This window comes from Pararge aegeria, chromosome 11, assembly GCF_905163445.1.
Source record: "Pararge aegeria chromosome 11, ilParAegt1.1, whole genome shotgun sequence".
Taxonomy (NCBI): domain Eukaryota; kingdom Metazoa; phylum Arthropoda; class Insecta; order Lepidoptera; family Nymphalidae; genus Pararge; species Pararge aegeria.
Genome location: NC_053190.1, coordinates 17,382,174 through 17,407,342, shown reverse-complemented (window position 1 = coordinate 17,407,342; position 25,169 = coordinate 17,382,174). Strand labels below are relative to the sequence as shown.

Sequence of the window (25,169 nt, the reverse complement as noted above, 5' to 3'; positions counted from 1 at the left end):
GGAAACCCTTGCCCCGTAGCGGGTAATGATGAGTTCAAATTTTGGCTACCAGGGTCAAATAATTGTATCGTTCTATACGCGTTATGGGACTACGATATACAAAATGGCATATTTCAATTTAATTCGCGTTAACGCTTCGATTAATAATTCACTAGAAGTGCCGCCAGTCGTCAAAGTGCGTGTAAACTATGAAATTCCGCAAAGTAACGCCTGCATATATTCAATAAGAAATATATATATTATCATAAGGTATATTTTAAATACTCAACAGATAAACTATAAGTAAACAACGAAGACCGGACACTTTGTCAGATAATAACTGCATATCTAGTAAATTATTGAACGCTAGATTTACGTTCATTCACGAGTGACACTGAACACGGATTACGTCTTATACAGCAGTACAGACATTTCCGTCGAACTCTATATTCCCTCCGTGCGGTGGTAAGGTATCGTTATCGGGGTGGTTGGTCCGCGAGTCGTTACGCCAAGCGCTGTACAGAGACGGTAGGAAATCGTTGAACAGCGGACGGTGCGGTGAGAAACTGTTTTCGCGTACCACCTGCAAAAAAAGAGTGAATAAATATTAACATAACATACTTATGTACTGAAGTTGTACATCTTTTTCTCAAACATTCTTGGAAATTTGAGCGTTATTTTGACTACCCTCTTCGAGATGTATCGAAATTGCTGTGAACACATGCGAGCAGCGGCCCAAAGTTGTATGAAAATCTATATCTGTCGTGGTTTAGCGGCTAATTAAACATAGTGAAAAAATAGAACGATCTTTTACCCCGAAAAATGACAACTGAGGAGGGTAAGTTAAGGTCTTATTTAAATTTCGAACTGGTTTGCAATAGAATGTTTATTGAAAGAAATGAACACTTTAACGCGGGAAAAATTTTTGATGTTCGTCATTGATTTTGAAAATTCGTTAAAAATAAAAAGTATTTGACAAAATGAGTTCCAAGCATGACAACTGAGGAGGTAAGTTATCAAAGGTTTTATTTAAATTTCGTACTGGCTTGCCACTAGAATCCTGTTTATTGAAAAAAATTAACACTTTAACGCGGGAAAAATAGTCGTTGTTCGTTGTTCGTCATTGATTTTGGAAATTCCAACAAACCTTTTTCATTCCTTTGAAATCGGGATCGTTTTCCTTCTTTGGTATCCATATCTTGACGTCCTTGTCGAGGCCGCTAGTCGCCATCACTGGGAAGCGGGGGTGGGTTTCTATGCAGTTTACCTAGAATATTAGAAAGGATTATTTGTAATGATTACGTAATAAGTGATAATTATATATATTCTATGTACCCCTATTACTGCAAGCTCAAAATCCTCGTCTCGGGTATCGGACAGAGTTAAATTGAACTTATGGTTTGATATATGACTAAGAATCAGATGGTATCTTTGCGGCGTCAGAGGCTCTCAACAAGACTGAATTATTAATAGCACATTTATAAAAATGCCAGCTAATTTAATAAAATACTTGGCACACATCAAGGAAATGCCTATAAAATGTTTTAATTATTTACCAACTTCAATAGTTATTTATGCAACCATTTTACAATATAGCATTAAATCACTAGTGTGATAATAGTATCTAGTAGATACTATTATAACACTCGTGGTATAGAGTATTTTAATGCCTAGTTATAACAGTTACATACATGAGTTTATATACTCCCATAATACGAAACCTCTTAAAGATTCTGAAACAGTTAGCTTAATGCTAACATTAAAACTTGTAATCTAATACCATGTAACCAAATTAAAATATGGTGTGGTGCCAAAACTTTAATCGCTATTATTCTTGTAAACAAAAGAATAAAAATAGCGAAGAAAAATGGCGGGGATTTGAATAGCCTATTTTTAATAATCCTTTGCGCAGAAGGGATCGAAAAAAAACAAAGGAGTGTTATAATCACATCAACCCATTACCGTCCCACTACAGGGCACAGGTCTCCCCTTCTCATTGTGGGAGGAGGCCCCCTGCCCTGTAGTGAGGGCCGGTTATGGCTTGATATGAATGAATACTAAATTCAATCTGCCATCTGAAGTTTTTGTTTGACAATTCATTCAAGGTGTAAATGAACCAGTAATAAGTTGGAATCAAGGCGACATAACATCAATCAATCAATCAATCCTAACCGTATTCGGTCACAGCCGATCCGGATCGGATATCGGATTCCGGCTGAGAGCGCCGCTGGTGAGCCCTTAGATGACTCGCATAACCTGATTTTGTGCTAAACGTGCGGCTGCATTCGCTACACGTCAACACACCGGCAATGTAGTTATATGATAAGGCCGCTGGTTGTCGGGCCTTTAGCTCATCGCGTTTAGCATCAAGCGCCTTAAATTAAACTAAACCCTAAACCCCCAATAGTTATTATATGAAACTTCAAGTGGCATGGCTAACTGTCTAGTGGCGTGCACAGGTTTTCGCCAGAGTTGACCGGGGAAGTACTACCGTGCTTATTTCTGCCGCAAAGCAGCGCTGTTGCAAAGCTAATGTTGCGGTCTAATGGCATGGTTGCCGGTGTAATTTCAGGTTTATGGACGCAGGACGTTTTCCTTGCACGCCCTGCGCTGATTTGTCAATTATTACTGGAATTAAAAATTGAGGGTAGCCATTGTATTCGTGCACGCCACTGCTGGCTTTTCTTTATGGAAAAGATAGACCACCACGCCATTTAGGTCGCCCTCCATCCACTGCACGATCGCCTGCGACTCCTTCTCCCAGATGTAGATGTAGGAGCAGTCCGACCCGGACACGATGTACTCGCTTTTGGGGCCGAAGAACGAGACTCCCTGAAATGATTCAAAAAAAGAAGTTAGAGGAAGTTATTAATGAGAATATACGTATATTCTGGGTCTATATACGAGGCGTACGAAAAATGGCTAGAGAGCCGCCATGATTCTACTGTGCGAATTAAATAACCATTTGGTAAGAAATATGGTATGGGTGGTTCTTGACCATATTTCTGACTAAACGGTTGCCCGTTTTACACGACTCGGTAAAATTTTCTGAATAGGAAAAATGGCAATGTTACCTCTACAATAAATTAGCAGTATTGATTCCACTTTTACCACGATTAACACAGTGTATAGACATATGGTTGCCTTTTTCGAAAAAGTTTTCAAAGCTTTTCATTTTCATTGTTAAAGCCAATCAGCATTGTGCCTACCCCAGTTCGAACATAAGAAATAACAAAAAAAAAGTACCTTGAATGTAGCAATGTTTCGATGTCCACTATACCGATGCGTATATCCATCTTTGACATCGGTCGAATCTCTAAAACAATTATTTAATGCTTTACAATAAAGGACATAATCCATTTTGGTCCAAATCTGAAAATGCGGGCCAAAAAGCAGTTTTGTTGATTTTCGTTAGAACTTAGCTCAACGTTTCTTATTGTGTCACCGCAGCTTTAGGACTATCAATTAATCTTTGCTTTATCTAATGTCTATATTTTTGAAGTTATACTTCTTTTGGCGCGTTAGGGAAAAATGATGAGAGTAAATTTTTGCGATGCGCGCGCACACCGTCATAAAAATCGACACCCTGAAGTTAGCTGTAAGGTTTGACAGTGTACAATTTCAATTTTCAAAGTCTACGGACTCATTCCGGTGATTTAATTGATTCAATTGTACAATAATTGTAATGTTGAGTGAAACTTTTTTGTCCGATAATGATTCTATTAGTATTCAAAATTTAATTTCGTTTACTATGTCCATTTTTTTTTGATATTTAAATAAACTTTATTTAACTAGATAATGCGTTATGATAAAACTTTCAATGTATTAAATACCTTTTTTCTATTGTTAGTGTATTTTTTTCTACAAACGTAGAATAAGGCAAATTAAAAAAAATTTAAGGATTTTCATCCTGTTACGCCAAAGAAGTATAAGTTCTAACTCGTGTACATGAGAGTACACACACGGTTTTTTCCTCGATATGGAGTTTATGTTTTTTGTAAAATAATTTAAAAATAAAGATGTATTTTTAAATTATTTTGATTAATTACAAAGATGTATGTATTCATAAGACGGTGTCATAAATATAAAAACAATATACAGCACACTTTTTCTTGGCCTGTACTTTTACATTTGGACCTAAAATGTTGGTACGAATAACGGTTGATGCCCTTTATATGCTTACAAATAATATTGCGCCCGGTCCGGTTGCTAAAAACCAGTCCAAGAAAAAATTAAAGTAGCCTACATTGGTTTCAAGTGTAAGACAACAAAACCGATACCGAAAATTCTAAATTTCAAACTGGTATTGTTATTCTGTGACATGTAAAGCTGGCAGAACAGAAAATGTCTCCACTCCTGACCTTCTTGCGAGTTTCGTACGGGACGGAAATTATAACGGAGAGGTGGCATCAGCGTCCTCTATGCTACTAATAAAATCTACCGCGTTTACCAACCCGTCTGCCAAGCGTGGTGATTATCGGCAAACACTCCCGACAGAAATAAGCTATGAATAATTGTAATTTTTACAAGACAAACTTATACTTGCTTTTCATAAAGAATACTACACAATTAACCAATTTTTTTTTATCCTTGCGTATCTGACAGATTTGTTCTAAAATTGTAATAAACATGAATTTCGTTCAAGTTACCAGAATATGGAAGACATGTAGCTGAAGGGAATCCGCCAAAACCAGTACATCTTTTAAAGTGTCTACGAGAAATACAGTTTGGGAATCTATGATCTAGGCAATGTCGGCATTTGTCACCAGATCAAAAACGTCGAACGAATGTATCCCTTCTTTCTACTGTGTATCAAGAATAAACGATTGTATCTCTTCTTTAATATTACCATAGTTACATTAGTTAATATTAAAGATATTTAACGATTTATATAATTATTCTTCTTCGCTACTAATTGCTTGATAAGTAATATTCAAGAACATTATTATATAAATCGAAGAAAATGTCTCCACAGAGGATGTCACATTATCTATACCTAAGTATAGATAATGATGAATTTTACAATTGATGAATTTTTTAATGACAAGGTTGCTTGGAAGCATCCGGCTCCGCTTTCAGCTCTCACAAGATAGAAAAATGAATGTTAAAATGCAAAATGTAAATTGTTGATTTTGGAAAAGAGCAACTGCTGAGTTTCTTGCCGGCTTCTTCTCGGTAGAATCTGCCTTCCGAACCGGTGGTAGAATCACTACAAACAGACAGACTTGACGTTTCAAAAGTGCTTATATTAGGCCTACTTGAAATAAATGAATTTTGAATGTGACATCCTCTGTCTCTTAACCTATTTTATTATAATTCTCTTTCCTTGACTTGCAATTGCACGATAGATAATATTTTTAGAAGTTTGTAATAAACATTGCATCAAAAATTGTTGAGATTGAGTAAAAGTTCTTAGTTTTAAGTATGTATTTAAATACTAAGAAATTTTAGTTGTGTTGGATAACAAAGTACCACTCAAAATTTACATATTCAAGCAAATAAAACAATTTTTCCTTGACGCATTCGGCGATTTGGGCGACCTTCAAAGCTTCTGGGGTGAGCTTGGCTGGCTGAAACGACCCAGCGGAGAGCCGCATCGGAAGCTCTACGTATAACGGACAGTTCTGGCCATAGAAATCTTAATAACACGATGTTATGTCTAAATACATGTCCTTTATCACTTGAGGAATAAGCTACCAGCCACCGTACCACTAGAAGTAGGGAGTGGAAATACTACGCGCCAGGCCGCTACATTTATATTTTTTTTTACACTTAAAGACCACTTGAAACACACGCAAGAATTTTATAAAATTACAATTATTTCGCTAACTGTATCACATGTTTTCCTAGTACAAAGCGACAGTTCGTGTGCTCTGAGTCACGTTCGCGGCGACAAGTAGACGCCTACACAACATGTCTAACGTCTTGTTATTAAGATTTATATGGCTCCGGCAAACCTAGGAGTACAAGAGTCATAAAGCACACTAACTTGTTATAAACATCCTTCTGCACGTCAAACAGGTAGATGTCCTCGTCGTTATAGGAACCCAGTATCTCGGTGCCGTCGTGATTGTACACCGCGCACGTTAAGTGCATAGCGGACTTGCGGCGCAGACCTTGGGCCTTTAACAAGGGATAATATTGGAAAGTCTATTAAAAAAATAATCTTAAAACATCACATGTCACCGCATAGGGCAGGAGATATTTTTTTCCCTGGGGAAAGGATAAAATATTAGCTTTAACAACTCTCCGAGCATTGGCGCACCCTCTACTTCCCTCTGTACCACTGGTTTTCCTACCACAGAGGGTAGGGCATTCAAATCCCCTAATAATTTCCCCCTCCCCCCACGAGCGAGTAATAACACAGGTTCAGAATCCCCTCTTCTGAACCTGTGTTAGAGGCGCTGAAAACAGACATACTTGGCGTTTCTTTTGAAACTTAATAATAAAATTGATACTACCCTACTAGAAATTAATGAATTTTGAGTTTTGAAGTTTTTTTTTAAATCTCTGTAACTAAAAATTCTCAAGCTTAAATAAGTCAGATTCGTGCCGCAGTCTACCAATCTGAACTGGGCCAGCGAGGTGAACTACGGCCTATAACCTACACAATCTGAGAAGAGACCCATGCCCTGTAGAGCAGTGGCGTGCATAGAGAGTATGCAGATGATATAAAATTAATCCATTCCTCAGTACAGTGGTGAGCGTTGTTTTCTTATAAGCGGAGGTTTCGGGCTCAATCCCACTCCCGATTTATTTTTCCATATAAGCTAATTCAAAACATTCTTAGTGTTTACTTGTGATAACCCTTTTGAAGATAAAAGACCGACACGCGCATAGTACCTACGCTACGAGACGCGTACGTAATAAAGTGACAGGAGTCACTTTTGCTTTTGCATGTGATGTAAGGGCTGTATCTGATTCCTTTTAGTAAAAACTATGGCAATGGTTTACTAAAAAACTATTAGCGTTTCGGTTTCCCAGATAAGTCTCAGAGGCAATAAATAATGTACCTCTAAAGACTCTGAATTATTATTTCGGTTTTCATTTAAACGTTCGCCCTGTCCCCTGTTCTCTGGCCGCACCTCACGCCGTTAAATAAATTCCATCCTCATCATCTGGATGCCAGGTATTATTCTACTGTTACTACATAAATATCAATGTATTAATACATAAATATCATTTCTACTGCGCACTTGCAAATTGTTGAACAATCTCCCATCTGATGCGTAGCAAACACAAAATACAATCTAGGGTTGATCAAGGGTTGTTCAAATAAACTCCTTAAAAGCCTCGGCTAAGCTGTGCTAGCTCTGCTGAAGAGCCACAAAGGAGACAAAAATTATGTCCCCTGGCAAGGGATATAAATTACGCACGGCAACAGGGAATAGGAGAAATTTACCCCCGTTTACACATATCTTATTCGGATATTATTTCCACTTGAGCGCCAGTGCTCGGAGAGTTCATAAAGCTGTGGGAGAAGATACATTTTTATCCTTTCCCCGGGGAGATAGTTGTCTCCTGCCCATGCGGCGGTGATCACTTAAAAACAGGTAAAAGCAGCTCGTTTCCGGCTATTTCTCTCTCTTTAGTCGGTCCCTCATGACTGAGGATCGTAATCACTGGTATGGCGAGTAATTTTGTCATATATGATCTCTCTCCATCGGGTCCTGTCTTTGGCCATTTGTATTGCGTTATAGAAGGTACGGGCACTAGTTTCTCTTAGTTGATTTGACCACCGGGTTGGAGATCTGCCACGGGGACGTTTGCCTTCCACATTTCCATCCACTATCAACTTTTCAATGCTCTCGTTTCCGCGTCGTGTGATATGTCCAAAATAACTAAGGATGCGCTGAAGGCGGATAGTAGAAAAACGTGTTTTAATTCTGAGTTGTGAAAGAATTGATACATTTGCGCGCTCGGCAGTCCACGATATGCGTAGCGTTCGCCTCCAGCACCGCTATTAATATTAAAAGAAAAAAAGTTGTGGATGTTGCTCACCGGCGCGTCGTGGAAGTGCCCGGGGCAGTACATGGCCACGGGCTGCGTGGCGCGGCGCGTGTCGTACACCTGCACGAACTTGTCCTGCCCCGCCAGCAGCAACTGGTGCTTGTTGAGCGGGTGCCCCGCCATGCTGTACAGCGGGAACGAGCACAGGTGGAAGTTCCTGCGGACACACACACGGATACACTTCGGGACTTCTACTGTATGGCTGCTCGCGTTCGGTAAATATGTTTGGACCTACGAATGCAAGAAGATCCTGCAGACATACACTACGGGGCAAAGTTGGGTCTATTTTACTCTATGGCTGCTCGAGTTTAGTCAATATGTTTGGAACTAAGATTGCAAGAAGATCCTGCAGATAAACACACGGATACACTACGGGGCCAAGTTGGGTCTATTTTACTCTATGGCTGCTCGCGTTCAGTCAATATATTTGGAACTACGATTGCAAGAATATGCTGCAGACATACACACGGATACACTACGGGGCCAAGTTGGGTCTATTTTACTCTATGGCTGCTCGCGTTCAGTCAATATATTTGGAACTACGATTGCAAGAAGATCCTGCAGACATACACACGGATACACTACGGGGCAACGTTGAGTCTATTTCACTCTCTGGTTGCTCTGGGTTGCTTCGGTTAATATGTTTGGACCTACGAATGCAAGAAGATCCTGCAGACATACACTACGGGGCAAAGTTGGGTCTATTTTACTCTATGGCTGCTCGCATTCGGTCAATATGTTTGGACCTACGAATGCAAAAAGATCCTGCAGACATACACTACGGGGCAAAGTTAGGTCTATTTTACTCTATACCTGCTCGCACTCGGTCAATATGTTTGGACCTACATATGCAAGAAGATCCTGCAGACATACACTACGGGGCAAAGTTAGGTCTATTTTACTCTATGGCTGCTCGCATTCGGTCAATATGTTTGGACCTACAAATGCATGAAGACCCTGTACACATACATATGAATAGAAAAATAAAAACAGTGTATGTATAGTCAATACTAATTTAAAAAATTAATGTATGTTCAAGAAAATATTTCTAAATTTAAGAAAAAATGTGACTGTTATAATTTGAACATGAATAACTAGCATGTGCATCTGTCTATTCCTCCATTCCTACATAGATTTTTGACGACCTCCCTGGCGCAACGGTAAGCGCTGTGAATTTAAGTAGGAGGTCCCGGGTTCGATTCCCGACAGGGGCAATTTGGGAATTTATAATTTCTGAATTTTCTCTGGTCTAGTCTGGTGGGAGGCATTGGCCGTGGCTAGTAACCACCCTGCCGACAAAGACATGCCACTAAGCGATTTAGTTTTCCGGCGCGATGTCGCGCAGAAACCGATAAGGGTAATGACCACCATACTCACTAACAGGTCAGCCCGCTACCATCTTAGACTGCATCATCACTTGCCACCAGGTGAGATTACAGTCAAGGGCTAACTTGTAGTGGAATAAAAAAAAAGATTTCTAATCTAGCACCAAAACAAAAATAGTTGGGCACTCACTTGACAGTATGCTCTACTCGCACGTCGGACATGATGACAAGCCCGTCCTCCCCCGCGGAGACCACCACGTGCGGGTCCGCCGCCGACACGTGCAGCTTGTGCGCCGCGCGCTTGTGCGACGCCAGGCGACGCCGGGTGGGCGAGCCGCCGCTGGTGGGGCACTGCAGTAACCGGACCTAGGGCCAGCCATCAGTGGCGTCATAGCGATTCCTTCCAAGAAAGCAATGGCGAGGATAAAAAATGCAAAAATTTGTTAGGTGGTGCATATATACATATACCCATAAAATAAATCTTTCATTACTTAAATAACTATATATAAACAATATTTATTGTGGTATTATAATGCAAAAAGGACATAGTCCCAATTTTAAAATGATTGACATGTATGGCGGGCAGTGGCGTGCATAGAGGGTATGCACAGGGTGTGCAAATGATATAAAATCTCCAGTAGGGTAGGATTTTTATAACTCTCCCAATGCCTATGCTTAAGTTTTTAATAGCTTGTACTGGAGATTTTTTTCATTTTATATCATCTGCATACGATGTCCATAGCCTCTATGCACGCCACTGCCAGCCATAATACATGTCAAGCATTTTAAAATATTGTTTAATATATTTATTTTATGGGTATATGTATATATGCACCACCTAACTATTTTCTGTATTTTTCATCTTTACCATTGGTTGCCTGGAAGAAATCGCTATGAAGCGATAAGGCCGCCATATTGTATTCGTTGTTTTGTAATACTTTTCTTTTTTATGTACTTTTTGTAGTTTGCAATAAAAGTATATTCATTCATTCTTTCAATATCGCCATCTAGCCCCAAAGTAAGCGTAGTTTATGTTATGGGTACTTAGATGACGGATGAATATTTTTATGTATAATATACATAAATAACTAATACAAGCGGCCCAGAATCGCGCAGTTTGGAACGCCCTACAAAAGACCTATATCCAGCAGTGGATGTCAATCGGTTGATTTGATGATCGGAAACATAATCGGTCCAAATATGATTCGCCAAATGACATGCAATAATAATATGTGGATAAACTAAACACAAAGAAAATGAATAGTTAAATATTGATAAACATTATGAGTATGACTCACTAATATCATATTATTTGTTATATATTAGATTACATACTACTTAAGATTAGCTTAGTTTTTTGTTTATAAACAGTAGGAAGAAACAAATTTTCAAATGATAACAAATTAATTATTAAATAAATTAATTAATAAAAATTTAACACAATTCATTAAAAATATATAAAATTTGAATTCAATGTAATATATTCGTTATTAATAACTCAATAAAATTTACGCACGTTTCGCTCCGAAACCGGAGCATCCTCGGGAGATGTTGACTTTACAATGAATAATTGTTAAGTCAGACTTAACTCACGCGCCATAGTGACCTTCATATTTCACAGCTAGTATTAATACAGCTCTCGATTTTCGATTCACAAGATATATTATTTTATAGCAGTCTTTGACCAAACATATATCTGCACCCGAACCTTTAATTTTTTTGTTTAAAAATAGATTTATCACAAACATGTGAACATTTTAATGAAGTTTTTGGCGTATTTAACTTGAACATGATAGTCGATGTCATTTCCATTCATACATGTATTTCTCATTCTTGTGATGTAATTTGTAATTTTACTTATTTCCAATATTTCCAGACTGCCTTTGATATAAATGAGGAAAAAGCTAGGTCACATAGGCTACCTGGAGAAACTCCGTTATTCCCAACAAAATCCAATTAAAAAATTAAACATACCTGCCCATCCCTAGCGCATGTGACTATATTAAGTTGACTCTGAGCATTAAGGTAGAGGAATTTGCTCTGAAAAACATTGGATTTGTGGCCAGTTTTAATAGTTTGTAGAGGTGTCTTCTTTGCCCAATCCCATATAATTACAGTGGTGTCATCCGATCCAGATGCTAGCAGACGACCTGAAAAATATTATTTATTTATATATATGGGATGAAGAGAACATTTATATATACATTATTAATCTATAATTAACTGTTAACATTATCCTTACTAATACTCCTTACTTGTTTGTTTGTATGTCCTTCCTTCACAGCTTAATTAAGCAACCAAATTGCTGGATGGATTTGTAAAAGTCAGTAATAAAAGCGGACAAAAACAGCCAGCTTTTCATAAATATTATGTAGTAAACATTACCTTCTGGATGGAAATTAATAGCGTTGACACAGCCCCTATGTTTGACTAGAGCATGCAATTTTTCCATTCTGTAGACAGCATGCAGTGATCCGTAGAATTTTCGCTCAAACATCAAGTCATTTTGTATCGTTTTGCCGCAAGGAAATGTCAGGCCCATTTCACGATTGATTACCTCTGTAATATTGATTCAATGATTCTTACTCTATCTAATAAACAATGTATATAGCAGTTGTATAAGTTTGTCTTTTCAATATTAAGGAATGTAAAAATAAGGAAGAAAAATATTTTGTATACATCTATTGAGATGCAATATTTATTTGTATAATAATAATTGTAAGAGGGATTCTATATCTGCTGTCATCACAATTGGGAGAAAAATAGTAACATTTATAAAAATTCTAGTTGGATTCTTGATATATAGATATTATACACACTTATTTTTCTTGTAATTCAACTATAGAATCACTATTTTAAGTTATGCATTTACCATAAGACAAGTATTATAGTTTAATTCTGCAGATTACATTTATATCATTTATTCCATATATATGTTGCAAAGAAAGTGTTGCATTTTAACGTGAAACATTATTGAATCACTCTTGAAGGTAATCAAGCTATTTGTGGTAAGAAAAAGACATTTGAAAGTTATTTCACTCAAATCAAGTTACTAATATAAATTGACATTGGTAAAGAAAAAGGTTCCAATCCATGATGAAGAAGTTTTGAGGCATTGGTCTTATGGCTCAATAAAGTTCCTAACGTTTTACGGTTTCTACTTGATTGAATGTTATACCAGATTTAAACCTTATTTAATATCACACCAAACAGATCCCTTAATTAGCTCAAACGCTGGAGCAACTTCAGATAATACTGACTGTACAATAAATAGTTGTTAATCCTCAGGAGATTTTGACTTAACAATTAATTATTGAAATGTCAACATCTCCTCTCAAACATCCATAGCTGAAGATCTGTTTGGTCTGAAGTATAAAAAGATTGGAGAAATTATAAATTACACCAGACAGATTCTCCTTCTTTTCCCGCAGCACAGAAAATTAAGCTTAATTTTCATTGCATATCATGGAATTCCCCAAAGTAACGCCTGCTTCTATACAATATTGAAATTTCTCCTTTATCACTATTTGTTACACATCATTTCTACATAAATTCTCACCTCTAAGTATCTGGTATTTATGTTTAGGCTGTGTCTTCAACAGCACAGATGGCATTTTCCCCTGGTCCTCGTTTTGGTCTCCATTTGGCCTGTACCAGGTGGGTGGATCACCACTGTCGGTGATTCCAGTGGCTTGTATTATTCCATTACTTTCGTAGCTGTCATTACTATCTGATGATGTGGTGGTTGAGCTTGAAGAGGAGCTGCCGCTTCTGATTTTAATGAGGGGTAATATTATAAATAAATAGTTTTAGCCAAAAATTGTAAGTTGTCAAGCATATGTTATAAAAATTTCCATATACAGACTCCATAAAATACAGAATGTAGTCAAAGAATTTGAAATTTTTATACAACAAAGCATCTTTATTTTTTTGTATGTTTTTTTATTGATAAGTGACTATGGGATATAATTCTAAGCTTTTCAAATATCAGACATGGTAAAGCCTGGCAGATTTACCTAACATCACTCACTCACATATTAACTCATCACTTACGGACTAGGTGATCCATTTGAGAAGTCTGAAGCAGTATCTAAATCTAATGTGACATTCATTGATCTCTCTGGGATTTCCTCAACTGATAAATCGTCGGAATCCCTTGAAGAGGCATCAGAATCACTCTGCCCCCTACCATGAATCTTGCGTTTTCTATAAAACCTTGTCCTCCTTGGGTGTCTTATATTTAGAAAGATTGCCCGAATGTTGCTACTAGATGGGGCAACAGTCACCACCTCATTGTTAACAGGGCCCTCTACGGCTGCTGTTGCACGATCATCACTACTGGTACTTTCAGATTTATCGGCAGATACGCCACTGTCTACATTTTCATCTTTCTCCTCCTTGCTACCAGATGCTGATGTAAAAAAGAAAAAAAAATCCTTATTAGTATAACTGCTAACATTATAAGTGAGTGCCAATTAACTTGATTTTTGGCTGAGCTAGTTAAAGAGACTGAGAACATAGGCTATTTTATAACTTGGGAAAACAAACAGTCTTCACAGGATTTGTAAAAATCACAGAATACGCAGACAAAAATTGTGGAACACAGCTAGTAAAAAAAGATTTTTCACTCTATCTTTCATACTAGTCTACCAATAACTTTTAAAATTCTTAAATAATAAATACAACAGATTGGCATGTCTCTTTTTTGTTCTTTTGCTTTTATTTATTTTAACACTATTTTTTTTTCTATTTAAAGCATACTACTAAACTAAAAAGTTATGAAAAGATTTTTTAAACTATATGAGAAGTAAAAAAAGATGTAGATGCGGAATTCTACGAAATAAAAATCAATACTTGCCAGTCTCCTTCACACTGTCCTGTGAGCTGCCATCGTTTAGTTTCACCTTTTTACTACCTAAATTAGGGCTCTCAGGGGAATTCTTATTTTCATCACCGCTACTAGAGTTATTTTCCATTTCAATTTACGTTATACAAAATCTTGCGGAGTAAAAATCTTATTAAACAGAGCAAACCCTACTAAACACCAAATTGATCAATAGAATACTTTCCAATCAATTTTTGGCGATGGATCTTGTTTTCTTAATTTGTAAGAAAGTTTAATCGAAATTGTCGACTGAGCAAACCAATTTTTCTTTGATTTTTCTGTTTTGGCAGATGGCTGATTGTCGGACATGAAGAATGAAGATTTACGGAACGAACATGGGAACGAGTTGTAGATAAGTCAAGTGAATGAAGATTGAATGAACACAGACAATTATTAAACATCAGTTAGCAACTCGAACTTTACGTCCTCAGATAAAGGATAATGTCTTTCACAACTTTCTTCAAAACCATCCAAGACCTCCCTTTTCTTTTGAATAGTTGTCCTAAATTCACATCTCTTCGTCATCCAATGCTATCCCTTTTTTCTACACCATTCAAAAGTTTGACTTATAAACCATCCATTGTTAATTTAAATATACATAACGATACAATGGGGGCCAACCAAAGGTTCAATGAAATTACTCTCAGTACCTTACCGTCTATACGGATGCCTCTAAATTATCTCTGTCTTGTTGCGTTGCCGTAGCATGTTGGATACCAATATACAAAATTGGTATTTAATTCAAGTTTCCCCCAAAATCTTCAGTATTTACAGGAGAGTCCATAGGTATTTTGGAAGCAATCCTCTTTGTGGAAGCCCATAACATAAAACGAAAATGTACTGACTGACTCCTTAATCTATTAACAAGCACTAAAGGATAATACATTTCGCTCTAAGATGAGAATCTCCATCGTGTTAAAGATAAGAGAGGTATTGCAATCATGTAAGCAGAAACACCTTACCGTTGTGTTAGGATGGGTTCAAGGTCACTCAGGCATCATTGGTAATGAGACAGCTGACGCCTGGGCTAAACTTGCAACCGAATGGGGTTCTATGAACTATTTTAAAAACCACCCGCAAGACCTTCGTTGCTTAGAATCAGACTTGGAGAAATCATGGAACTCCAAAATATTGGATTGTTAAATTCATGCGTACTTAGTTCATTTTAGTAACAACTACTATTGCACTATTGGCACTCATTGAGTGTTATCGCGCTGAGCCGATACTCTGGCAGTCTAAACTACAACAACAAAAAGAAGAATAAAGTTCATGATGCCTGTCTTCCACCTACGTCTTTTTTTCCGTCACTTTTTTATTTGCTTCTTAAGGTAACTGTAATAAGCAATAGCAAGCAGTAACACAGCAGCAGCACAAATCTCGTCGTCGTAGTCACGAACAAGACTGTGAAGTTTTGCGAGTGACACAGTTCACGCGTGGATCGCGGCATACATTCACCGAGCCGGCTTAATATTATGTGTATACGATATTCCAACTTCATACAAACTGACGAAGCGCGAGCTATGCTATGCCGCAGTGACGATCGGCCATAACAGCGCGATTTTTTCCACTAAAAAGTTCGGATACATATTTAATACGACGTGTAAGATATATTGTTTTTTTGGTTGCATAAATTCATCAATAACGCATCTTATACTTATCAATATTGCAATTGGAAACTCTGAAAGGTAAGATTTTAAAATAATTTTACTTACTAGTAGGTAAGTACATAATGTGTGCCTTTTTAATTGATAAGGTATTTCCTTTTATCTCCCGAATAAAAAGATGTGTGGATTAATAAATAAAGTGAATAGAGTAAAGGGAAGTGATTATTGATACGAGTGAAGTACTTACTCATATTTCATTTTTTTAAACAGCTTTATATTAAAATGCGGATTTTTCATACTTTAAAATGTAGTAATAAAGCATTTCGTACGTCTTAGTCAAGACGCAAATATTTTTCGGTCGCAAAATTATTAGACCGATTGGTTATCTTCTATATACTTATAATAAAACTGTAACTTAAATTTCTGTACATTTCATATATTATGAAAATTTTGACCGGGGGATGCTTTATAATCAAAACAGATTTTTATTTAATGTTTGTCCGTCTGTCTGTCTGTCCGGGCATAATCTGAAACTACGGAACGGATTTAAATAAAATCGTGGTAGCTGATATTCCGAGTCAATATAGCTATATATAGGATACTTTTTATCCCGATAAACAACAAGTTTCCTGCGGGAAATGGGAGGATTTTTTTTATCAATTTTACTACAAAGCTCCGTTAAATTTGAACCGATTTTAATAATTATTTTTTATTTGAAAGTGTATATATATACCTACTATATATATATACCTACTATCAAGCATGCATTGTCTAATTTTAATGAAAATCAGATAAATATTGTCAGAGATAAAGGACCAGCAAGTCGCAAGGCATATGGCCTACTAATATTATAGATGCGAAAATTTGTGAGGATGTATGTATGGCTGGATAGATGGAAGGATGAAGGATGTTTGTTACGCTTTAACGTCAAAACGAATAAACCGATTTGGCTGAAATTTGGCAGAGACATACAATATAGTCCGGAATAGTTCATAGGCTTTTTTTATCCCAGAAAAGCAAAGAACTCATGCATAGTTGAGGATAGTTGAGGACCTAAAAAGTGACAAAGGTTACATTTTTAGCCCGGAAAAACAAGCAGCACAAGCATCAGCGTGCGTGCATGTGTGTGTGTCTATATGTCTGTTCTGTGGTGAGATTCCTATCATGATATTAATCCTTATACAAATAAATAGTTGAAATTAAAATTGATTATGTACCTGCAAATTCCTCTATAAATTATTCAAATTGGACCTATCGTTTAGAAGTTACGACGGGTATAGAAATGATAAAAGCAAGGCCACGTATTATTTAGTTTGGATTAAAACTGGACCCGGTAGGTGGCGCTGCAATTAGGTTCTTGATTTTTTTTAAGATATTATAGTCGGAAAAATGTAATAGGCCCGTTTTGACGTTTGTGCAAGACCATAGAATGTAACTTGGAACGAAACTGAAAGAAACAAAAAAATAAAAATCAATTACATACAGTGTTTTAAAAAATACGTAAATTTTTTTGGGACGTTAAATAATATGAAAGACTATATCGCGAGTATTCTTTTTGCGCTTACTTCATAGTAGCATGCAATTTATAATTGTTGCGAAACGTTCCGAAAACAGTTACGTTCTCAGTCTTTTTTTTTTTTATACTAGCTGTAACCATTTTTTTACTTAATATCGAAATTAAATATTGTGTAGTTATCTTTACTGCAAAGAATAAGCTTGGTTCTCAAAATGGGTTCTAAATAATGAGTCTGAGATGATGTATCTGACCAAGCGGCACATGACTGAAGCGTCCTCGCGCGCACTGCGCAGTTTTTCGTTCCTCATCTTGTAAAGTTGACTGTGCGCTCGTTTAAGTTTGATATAAATTGTTTACTATTACGTTAACTTTGGCTCTTCTATTTTGGACATTAAATTAAACATAGTGATTTGACTCGATTTTTGTGTTTGTTGTTGTATAGTACTAACTCTGTTTCAACATGTTGAAAAGTGGACGTATAATCAACAGCCAGTCACGCGTATTGGTTGTGAAGTTAAAGGAATACTTTGAACGAACGAACACTTTACAATACATAATAATATCAATCAAGTACTGATACAAACTTGAATTGATTTATCGTGAGTATCGAGTACAGAGTCTTATGGTTCCATAACTAGTTACGTCGCGATGACAAATGTCAAAACGGGCCTATTACATTTTTACGACTATAATACCGATAATAACCGATTTGATGCAGACGAAGTTGCGTGGGTCAGCTAGTTCATTCACAAACATGATTTTTCCTATTTAATCTAACAATCAAAACACAACACGCATTTTTATTGAACACTTCCTATTCAATTCACAAAGTATGTTATTTGTTTCTATAAAAAAAAGTATATTTACAATCACAAAACTACGTGGAATTAATTGGAAAATACTAGGCAAGCGCGCTTCTTTTTAGGCTATATTATTCATTACCATACGTCTATTAATATTTAAAACAAATATATGATTAGTTCACTGGGCGAGGGATTAAAATGTATTTATTTTGTCGTCATTTTATCTATGATGTTTTTTTTTTTTTTTTTTTTTTTTTTATGGCTTGCGTTTGTACCTATCTATGATGTTGACATGACACACGTGTATGATGTTGACAGTTGACAGTTGACACTTCACGTGTACGGTGTATATTTTTAAATGGAAAGTTGATTGTTTATACTTTGATTTCGAATGTTTCCGCTATTTACATGTTGAAAAGCTGATGTATTGTTTTGGGTGTTTCATATCCACTGGAAATCATAAAATGCAATTTAAAGTGACTATCATAGATAATAAAGTAAAACTTCTGAATTTTTACTTGAATTAGTAACTGAACGTTCCAACCGGGAAGCATAACCTAAGATGAATTCTGATGAACAAATTTTGTCTTTTATGGATTTACTTGATTTGGACGAGGAAATCATAGACCTGAGAGCAAAAAATTTGATGGAACGAAGCACTTTTACTGCTGGACATCTAAATAATTTCATCCATTTGCTAAATTACAAACAACTAATAAACATTCGCGAAAACAGCGAATGTGATAACGAGTCAGAATACCACTTCATTGGTAAACTCATTACAGTCATAAATGACGAAAACGTAGATGCTGTATGTAAAATAATTTCCACAGTTCTTTCATTGAACCCGAGTACAGTTGTATTCAAATCGGAACATTTAATACAGCAAATACTTGCAGAAATATATTTACCGGCCCATACAAATGTTATATGCACAGAGACCGACTTAGAGAAGCTCAAAACAACATTTCTTCATATGAAAATATGTGGAAGTATTTTAGATGCGGTGGAAAAGTGTAATGCCTATTTGTCTTTACCATTTCTCAGTACACCTTTAGAACACCTTATTTGTAGTAAAGAAGAGAAGATCTTCATATATTTCTTAACAAATACTGTTCCCCGCCTTTTTACTACTGTAAAAGGCTTTAATATTCTCGATAGGATATGGGATTTTCTCAAAGAATTAAAAGATGAGGAGAGTATAGTGGCATTGAAAGTAATATGTTGCTTATCAAATTACTACCTACCGGTAGCTGATTCTAGGACAACTATTGAATCTCAGTTGATTTTTGAAAGTATGTTTTGGGATTTCATTTTCCTCGGTTTAAGTTCAGAAGATGCATTTGCTAGGAAACAATCAATGTATTTAGCCAAAAGAGCAATAGACTATATTATGAAAACCAAAAAGAATGTTAATATATCATCCAAGAGCAGTTTCATATGGACATGTGGTGATAGAGACAATTTAAAAAAAATGTGGGACAACTTCTTTATACTTATAGATAGTTTAGAAGAAAAACAGAGTAATATTGTTCTACCATCAATCAAATTATTTGAAGCTGTAAAAGATATTGGCCATTGTTGGTTAAACTGTGCTTTTAACATAGGCCTTAAGCATGATAACACTCACGTAAAATTAAGATGCTTGCATTACCACCTCCAATATGGCATACACAGTGTTTTTGAAGCTAAAAAAATATTGGAAGCAATTAATGATATTGCACTATCTGATCATCTACATGAATGCAATATTATTAAAGATGAATTGATAAATGTTATCAAAGATAATGCAATACTTATGAGTATCTTAAAAGCTTTACCATTAGTCAAATGGTCACCAGTACAGCTGTACCATGTAACAAAAATCATAATGAGATTTGATGGAGTATTATCTCAAAATGATCAAACAGTTTTGATTGATCTTGTAAGTGTTCTGTCTATAATACCTTGCAATAATGTAATAATTAGAAAATGCATACACATAAACATATCCCATTTAATTGGCAACTGTTGCAAAGATTTACCTTGGCAAAAATATATTCCTGTATATACATATCTGCAATATGATAAAGTCACAACATTGGGAGAGTCTAAATTTGAGAATACATTAGAAAATTTTATAAAGAATAACATAGTCATCCCACAAGAAGATACAGTTGATTTTTTAAAACTGTTATCATCATCACATGCCAATATTGATTTTGCTTTATTATACTTTGACGGCCATGAAGATTCAGTTTTCTTAGATTTTATTGATGAAGTTTTAGATAAAATAGAAGACATTAGTAATAGACCATACTCTGACAAGACAGAATGTTTTGAACATGTTATTTTTATAGCTAATTTGTTGAATAAATCATTACAAAAACATGGTGGTATATATGACAAAATAAATACCAATTCAACAAAAAAATTAAAAACGCTGCTGCAATATTTTATGAGCATTTTAGTGAGTGATATGGTTTTGAATATTGAAAAGATAACATTTTTGTTTGAAAATTTAGATGATGTTATAACAAAAAAAAGCAATTTCCCTGAAAAAGAAATCATGTTACTATTGTATAAAGCAACAACAAGTTGTTTGCAAGATAATGATATCATTATAGATCAGAAAGTTTTGAGCATTTTTATATTATGTTATTTGTTAAAGTCTCCATTGTTCATCGAAAATTACAAACAAGAATTGTTGGATACCAAAACAGTTGTTGAAATGATTGCCAATGTTAAATTTATTGATAATTTGAATAAAGAGAATTGTGGAAGATTAAGAAATGCTTTTTATGAGAAGTCATGTGAGATAGTAAACATATTAGTTCAAAGTGGGAACTTGGAGTCAAATATTTTAGGATTTATCAATGTGGTAATAGAAAGCGGCGGATATGGATGTCTCAAATGGATACTCAGGATCATGAACAGAATACTTCCCACAGTATTAAATGATAAAGACAATAAATTCGATGTAATTCAGTATTTAAATAGAATGTGGATAGAAATAGAAGAACTAAGATCAAATAGTCAATATCCAATATGTATGAAAGAATTTATCATTATGATCACTCATGATGCATTGTTAAAAAAACCTGTTTATAACAACATTGTACTATCATATTGTACCAAAATTATTGATTATGCGTCAGTTAAAAACATGCCTTTATACCTTTTGGTCAAGCAACTAAATAAAATAAACATTTCACAATACAACCACATGGTTTATGTGTTGAGCGAAATTGTATTGAATCCAGTAATATCAAGAAAAGACCATAAGTAAGTATTTATTTTACAATGCCAAATCACAATGAACAATTCACCTATCTGCCAAATTTCTTTAGTAATAAATTTTATTTAATTTGGTAGATAATGGAAAAATGGTATTTAAAAAGTTTTCCACTGTTGTATGCCAAGGTTTTATCTGTAATGTGTATCTATGTATTCCATCAAAGCCATCAGTCAGTCTTATTTCTTAATTTAGTTAGCAATACTGAAATTATTTTGTTTACTTTCAGAATAGTTGAAAATGCATTACTAGAAATATTACGAGAGCCGATTTACGGAGCAGATAAACAGTAGGTAAATTATTAATATACTAACAAATAACAATATATTAATGTAAGCTGCAAACATGTTTTATATGGATTTCATTTTACAGCAATATCTATTTCAATTCACACATCCAGTTAATAGCTGCCTCCATAGTCAGCAAAATATCTGAGCCTGAAGTACTGAACACATTAATATGCTTTATGATTAAGAAAATTGAAGAATTGTTTAAAACTAAACAGAGGTACCACATCAATTCTCATCTCCAAAAAGCTTTACAGGCTTGCGTTCAAAACTTGCTTATCATTTTACTGAAATCTAGAAATGTTAAAATTGAAAGTTCTGCTATGTGGTGTATGGAGTTTCTAGGCAGAATACCTCATCAACCTTTTGAAAGAATATGTCTTGAATGGTATATATCGCTGTATTATTACATGAAGGTTAGTGTTTAAGATTATTTTAATTAGAAGTTGGTACAGTAGGACTGTGTGGTTTACTAATTTTTTATATTTATATGACTTCAACAACTTAAAAGTTGTGGCACTGCAGTTCAGTTTCTGCAAGTATTGAACATAATTGCAGAGGCTGACCATATCTTTTAAATTTTATGCATAATAAGTCTTCTATTTGCCTCCTAATGGTACTGTAGAACTGGCTATTTTCCTTTGTAAATTTCCAACACAATATTGTTCCAGCTTCCATAGTCTAATGTGATTTATTTAGTTTCTGTAAAGAATTGAAATGTTTTATTAAATCAACTTGCAGAAAAGTATCGTAAATGAGGAAATACTACATAAATTGAAGTCAAACAATGTACCCCTTTCATCACAATTTATCATAATGCATTGGATTGTGTTACACAAATTAAAAACTGGCATTTGCCTCAACCAAGAATATGATTTTTTGATGCAGTTTCTTTTATCGCATATTATGGGTCCAGTTTTCAGTATACGTTTGCAAGCTCAGTATTTATCTTCCATACTTTATGAAGCAAATGAGCATTTGTCGAAGAATAAGTTGGATAATTCAAAGTTTGCGTATGTGATTAAAGTTATAAATATCACATTACAAGAGATTGCAAAAGTTGGTGACAAAAGTTTTAAGACACTTAAAAATGATTATTTCGTGAATAAGTTTGATATAGTTGAAGATCTTATACCAGGTGGTATATACTGGATTTTACCTCGACTAGCCGACGTATCAAGTAATGCTACCATTGAGGATGGTTTTCTTAAAGATATCCTTAGTCATATTGAAGTCAATTTAAGTTCAGTTAAAGATGATGAATTTCACAATGAATGGAAGGAACAACGTCGGAAAACTTCAGATGTGCTTAAATTAAAGGCAAACGACATAGTTGTGAATAAAGAATTTGATAATTTAAAAGATACAGGAACAATACAGAAAAAATATGTACCGTGGAGAAATATGAGCGATATTGATGTATACAATAGTGAGAATAATGTGAGTGTATAATTACTTTTATTTTACTCAGTGATGTAATATTGCTTACAAATTAAAACAACTTAAAACAAGTTAATCATTTTACAATACATAATACGAATACCTATACGAAGGCGGTTTTATGGCAATAGAGACTAACTACCCTCTAACGTTTGCAGAATAATAAAACGGAGCTAATAGTGGTGGCGTCTCTTATCGACAAGTTGCCAAACTTGGGGGGAATGGCCCGGACCAGTGAAGTGTTTGGTGTGCAGACTTACGTTGTAGACAGTGTGAGGCATTTGCAAGACAAGCAATTCCAGGGTTTAAGGTATGGCACCAGAATCGAGGAGGTTCTTCTCGGTTAAAATTTTGAACTTTCTTCTTCACTTACTAAGGTGTTGCGCAGCACAACGGTTGCTGGCGCTAAACTTTTAGAACAAATTTTGCTATGCCTGATCCGAAGTATTTGATTATATCGTGTATAAAGCTAAAATGATATTGTACTGCTTATTATCTGAGATAAACAACTTGTGTGTGCATAAGAAACTAAGTTGTCAGACTAATCTGCCTTTGATGTCCCACAGGGATCACTTTTAGATCCGTCTCTATTCTTGGTATATAATAAAAAAAAAACCAAGATTAATCAATTCAAGGCCATAGATTTGAAGCGAGATTGAAGTCTAATGGCCACCTAATATTACAGTGTATCTGCCGAAAGATGGGTAACCATTGAGGAAGTTCGTCCTGGAAACCCCCTCAAGGACTACTTGATGGTGAAGAAAACTGAGGGCTACTCTGTAGTCGCTGCAGAACAGACCTCTACCAGCACAAATCTACAAAGCTTCAAGTTTCCTAAGAAAACTCTACTCTTGCTTGGGTAAGTAAAGGGACCGTAATAAAATGAGGGTCCGGTTACGATTCGTGGAACTATCGGTCTGATTTTAAAAAAAATACATTGCATTTGTTAGCCCTATATATTTATATTGGATTGGAGAAGTAGGCGTTACTTAGCAGAAATCTCCTTTTGTATGGTGTAATTTATAATTTCTTCAATCCTTATACTCCACAGACAAACAGATCAATAGTCAATAGTCAATAGTCATTTATTCATAAATATTAATATTATACGTCACAAAGTAATTATTCAATAATAAATTGTCTCATGCAAATGTATATTATAATTTTATAAATTCATTATAATATTATTCTATAATAACAAATAAGTAAAGTCAATCTTCACAATATTTTACTATCCAAGAATTCATTATAACTGTTGAAAGCCTTCTCGACAAGCCAAGTCTTCAGTTTTTTCCTAAATAAATTATTATTTGGTGCATCTCTTATGCTACCTGGTATCCTATTAAAAACTTCTGGGCCCATGCCTGCTACAGTCTTTGTAGCTTTTTTAAGGCTGTGATATTTGGATAGAAGTCTATGAGGGTATCGTAAGTAACAATGACTCCTTTTGTCAAACTCGTTTCTGTGCTGCTCTACGTATACTGCTACATTATAAATGAGTATGATCTTATGATGTATGATCTTCGGCATTGTACTCTCTACGCACGTTTCGCTCCGAAACTGGAGCACCTTCCAACCGGAGAATCTATCAACCGGAGAATATTTTGAATTCGTTTATATGCTTCTTTTGAATTAAAATTTTTACAGGGTGATTTCTTTTGAAATATACTTATGCATCCCTCAATATTTCCAACTCTACACTTCGTATAATAAGAAGTAACTTTAAACATTTAAATTTTAGGAATGAAAAGGAGGGGGTACCGTGTGATCTACTACCACTAATGGATCATTGCGTAGAAATACCGCAGCAGGGAGTCATTCGATCATTGAACGTTCACGTCACAGCCGCTATATTTATATGGGAATACGCGAGACAAAACATGTTGTAATTGTTAATATGTAATTTATTATTTAAATAATAAGTCTGCAACGTTTTAACATTTTTTTTTTTTAAATAATGTGTATAACGAACGCAGCGATCGATTGTACGCAGATTTATTTTTTTCGACCAATCGCAAATTTTGCTTTAACGAGCGAGTCTTGTCA

The 25,169-nt window shown here is 35.3% G+C and overlaps 2 protein-coding genes across 2 annotated transcripts; one reads left to right on the top strand and one right to left on the bottom strand.

Moving 5' to 3' along the window:
* Nucleotides 1-310: 310 nt before the first annotated feature.
* On the bottom strand, nt 311-14,515 carry LOC120627561 (DDB1- and CUL4-associated factor 8). The gene is made up of 12 exons (XM_039895564.1): nt 14,173-14,515; nt 13,368-13,725; nt 12,874-13,085; nt 11,700-11,873; nt 11,289-11,464; nt 9,505-9,680; nt 7,981-8,146; nt 5,969-6,102; nt 3,226-3,295; nt 2,686-2,811; nt 1,127-1,246; nt 311-562 (listed from the first exon to the last, which is right to left on the bottom strand). The coding sequence occupies exons 1-12, from the start codon at nt 14,288-14,290 to the stop codon at nt 392-394; spliced, it is 2,001 nt and encodes a 666-aa protein (XP_039751498.1). The 5' UTR covers nt 14,291-14,515; the 3' UTR covers nt 311-391.
* Nucleotides 14,516-18,472: 3,957 nt separating this feature from the next.
* On the top strand, nt 18,473-25,057 carry LOC120627350. The gene is made up of 7 exons (XM_039895336.1): nt 18,473-21,386; nt 21,626-21,685; nt 21,769-22,099; nt 22,425-23,123; nt 23,282-23,433; nt 23,809-23,982; nt 24,865-25,057. Exons 1-7 carry the CDS (start codon nt 18,685-18,687, stop codon nt 25,010-25,012), a joined length of 4,266 nt encoding a protein of 1,421 aa, XP_039751270.1. The 5' UTR covers nt 18,473-18,684; the 3' UTR covers nt 25,013-25,057.
* The last annotated feature ends 112 nt before the right edge of the window (nt 25,058-25,169 follow it).

What these genes read in the sequence shown, in the direction of transcription:
- LOC120627350 (XM_039895336.1), top strand. Translation starts at nt 18,685, where the DNA reads ATGAATTCTGATGAACAAATTTTGTCTTTTATGGATTTACTTGATTTG. An exon ending in ATATCAAGAAAAGACCATAA is followed by an intron (nt 21,387 to 21,625) that starts GTAAGTATTTAT and finishes GTTTACTTTCAG; the next exon opens with AATAGTTGAAAATGCATTAC. An exon ending in ATTTACGGAGCAGATAAACA is followed by an intron (nt 21,686 to 21,768) that starts GTAGGTAAATTA and finishes TTCATTTTACAG; the next exon opens with CAATATCTATTTCAATTCAC.
- LOC120627561 (XM_039895564.1), bottom strand. Translation starts at nt 14,290, where the DNA reads ATGGAAAATAACTCTAGTAGCGGTGATGAAAATAAGAATTCCCCTGAG. An exon ending in GGACAGTGTGAAGGAGACTG is followed by an intron (nt 13,726 to 14,172) that starts GCAAGTATTGAT and finishes TTTTTACATCAG; the next exon opens with CATCTGGTAGCAAGGAGGAG. An exon ending in TAAATACCAGATACTTAGAG is followed by an intron (nt 11,874 to 12,873) that starts GTGAGAATTTAT and finishes TCAATATTACAG; the next exon opens with AGGTAATCAATCGTGAAATG.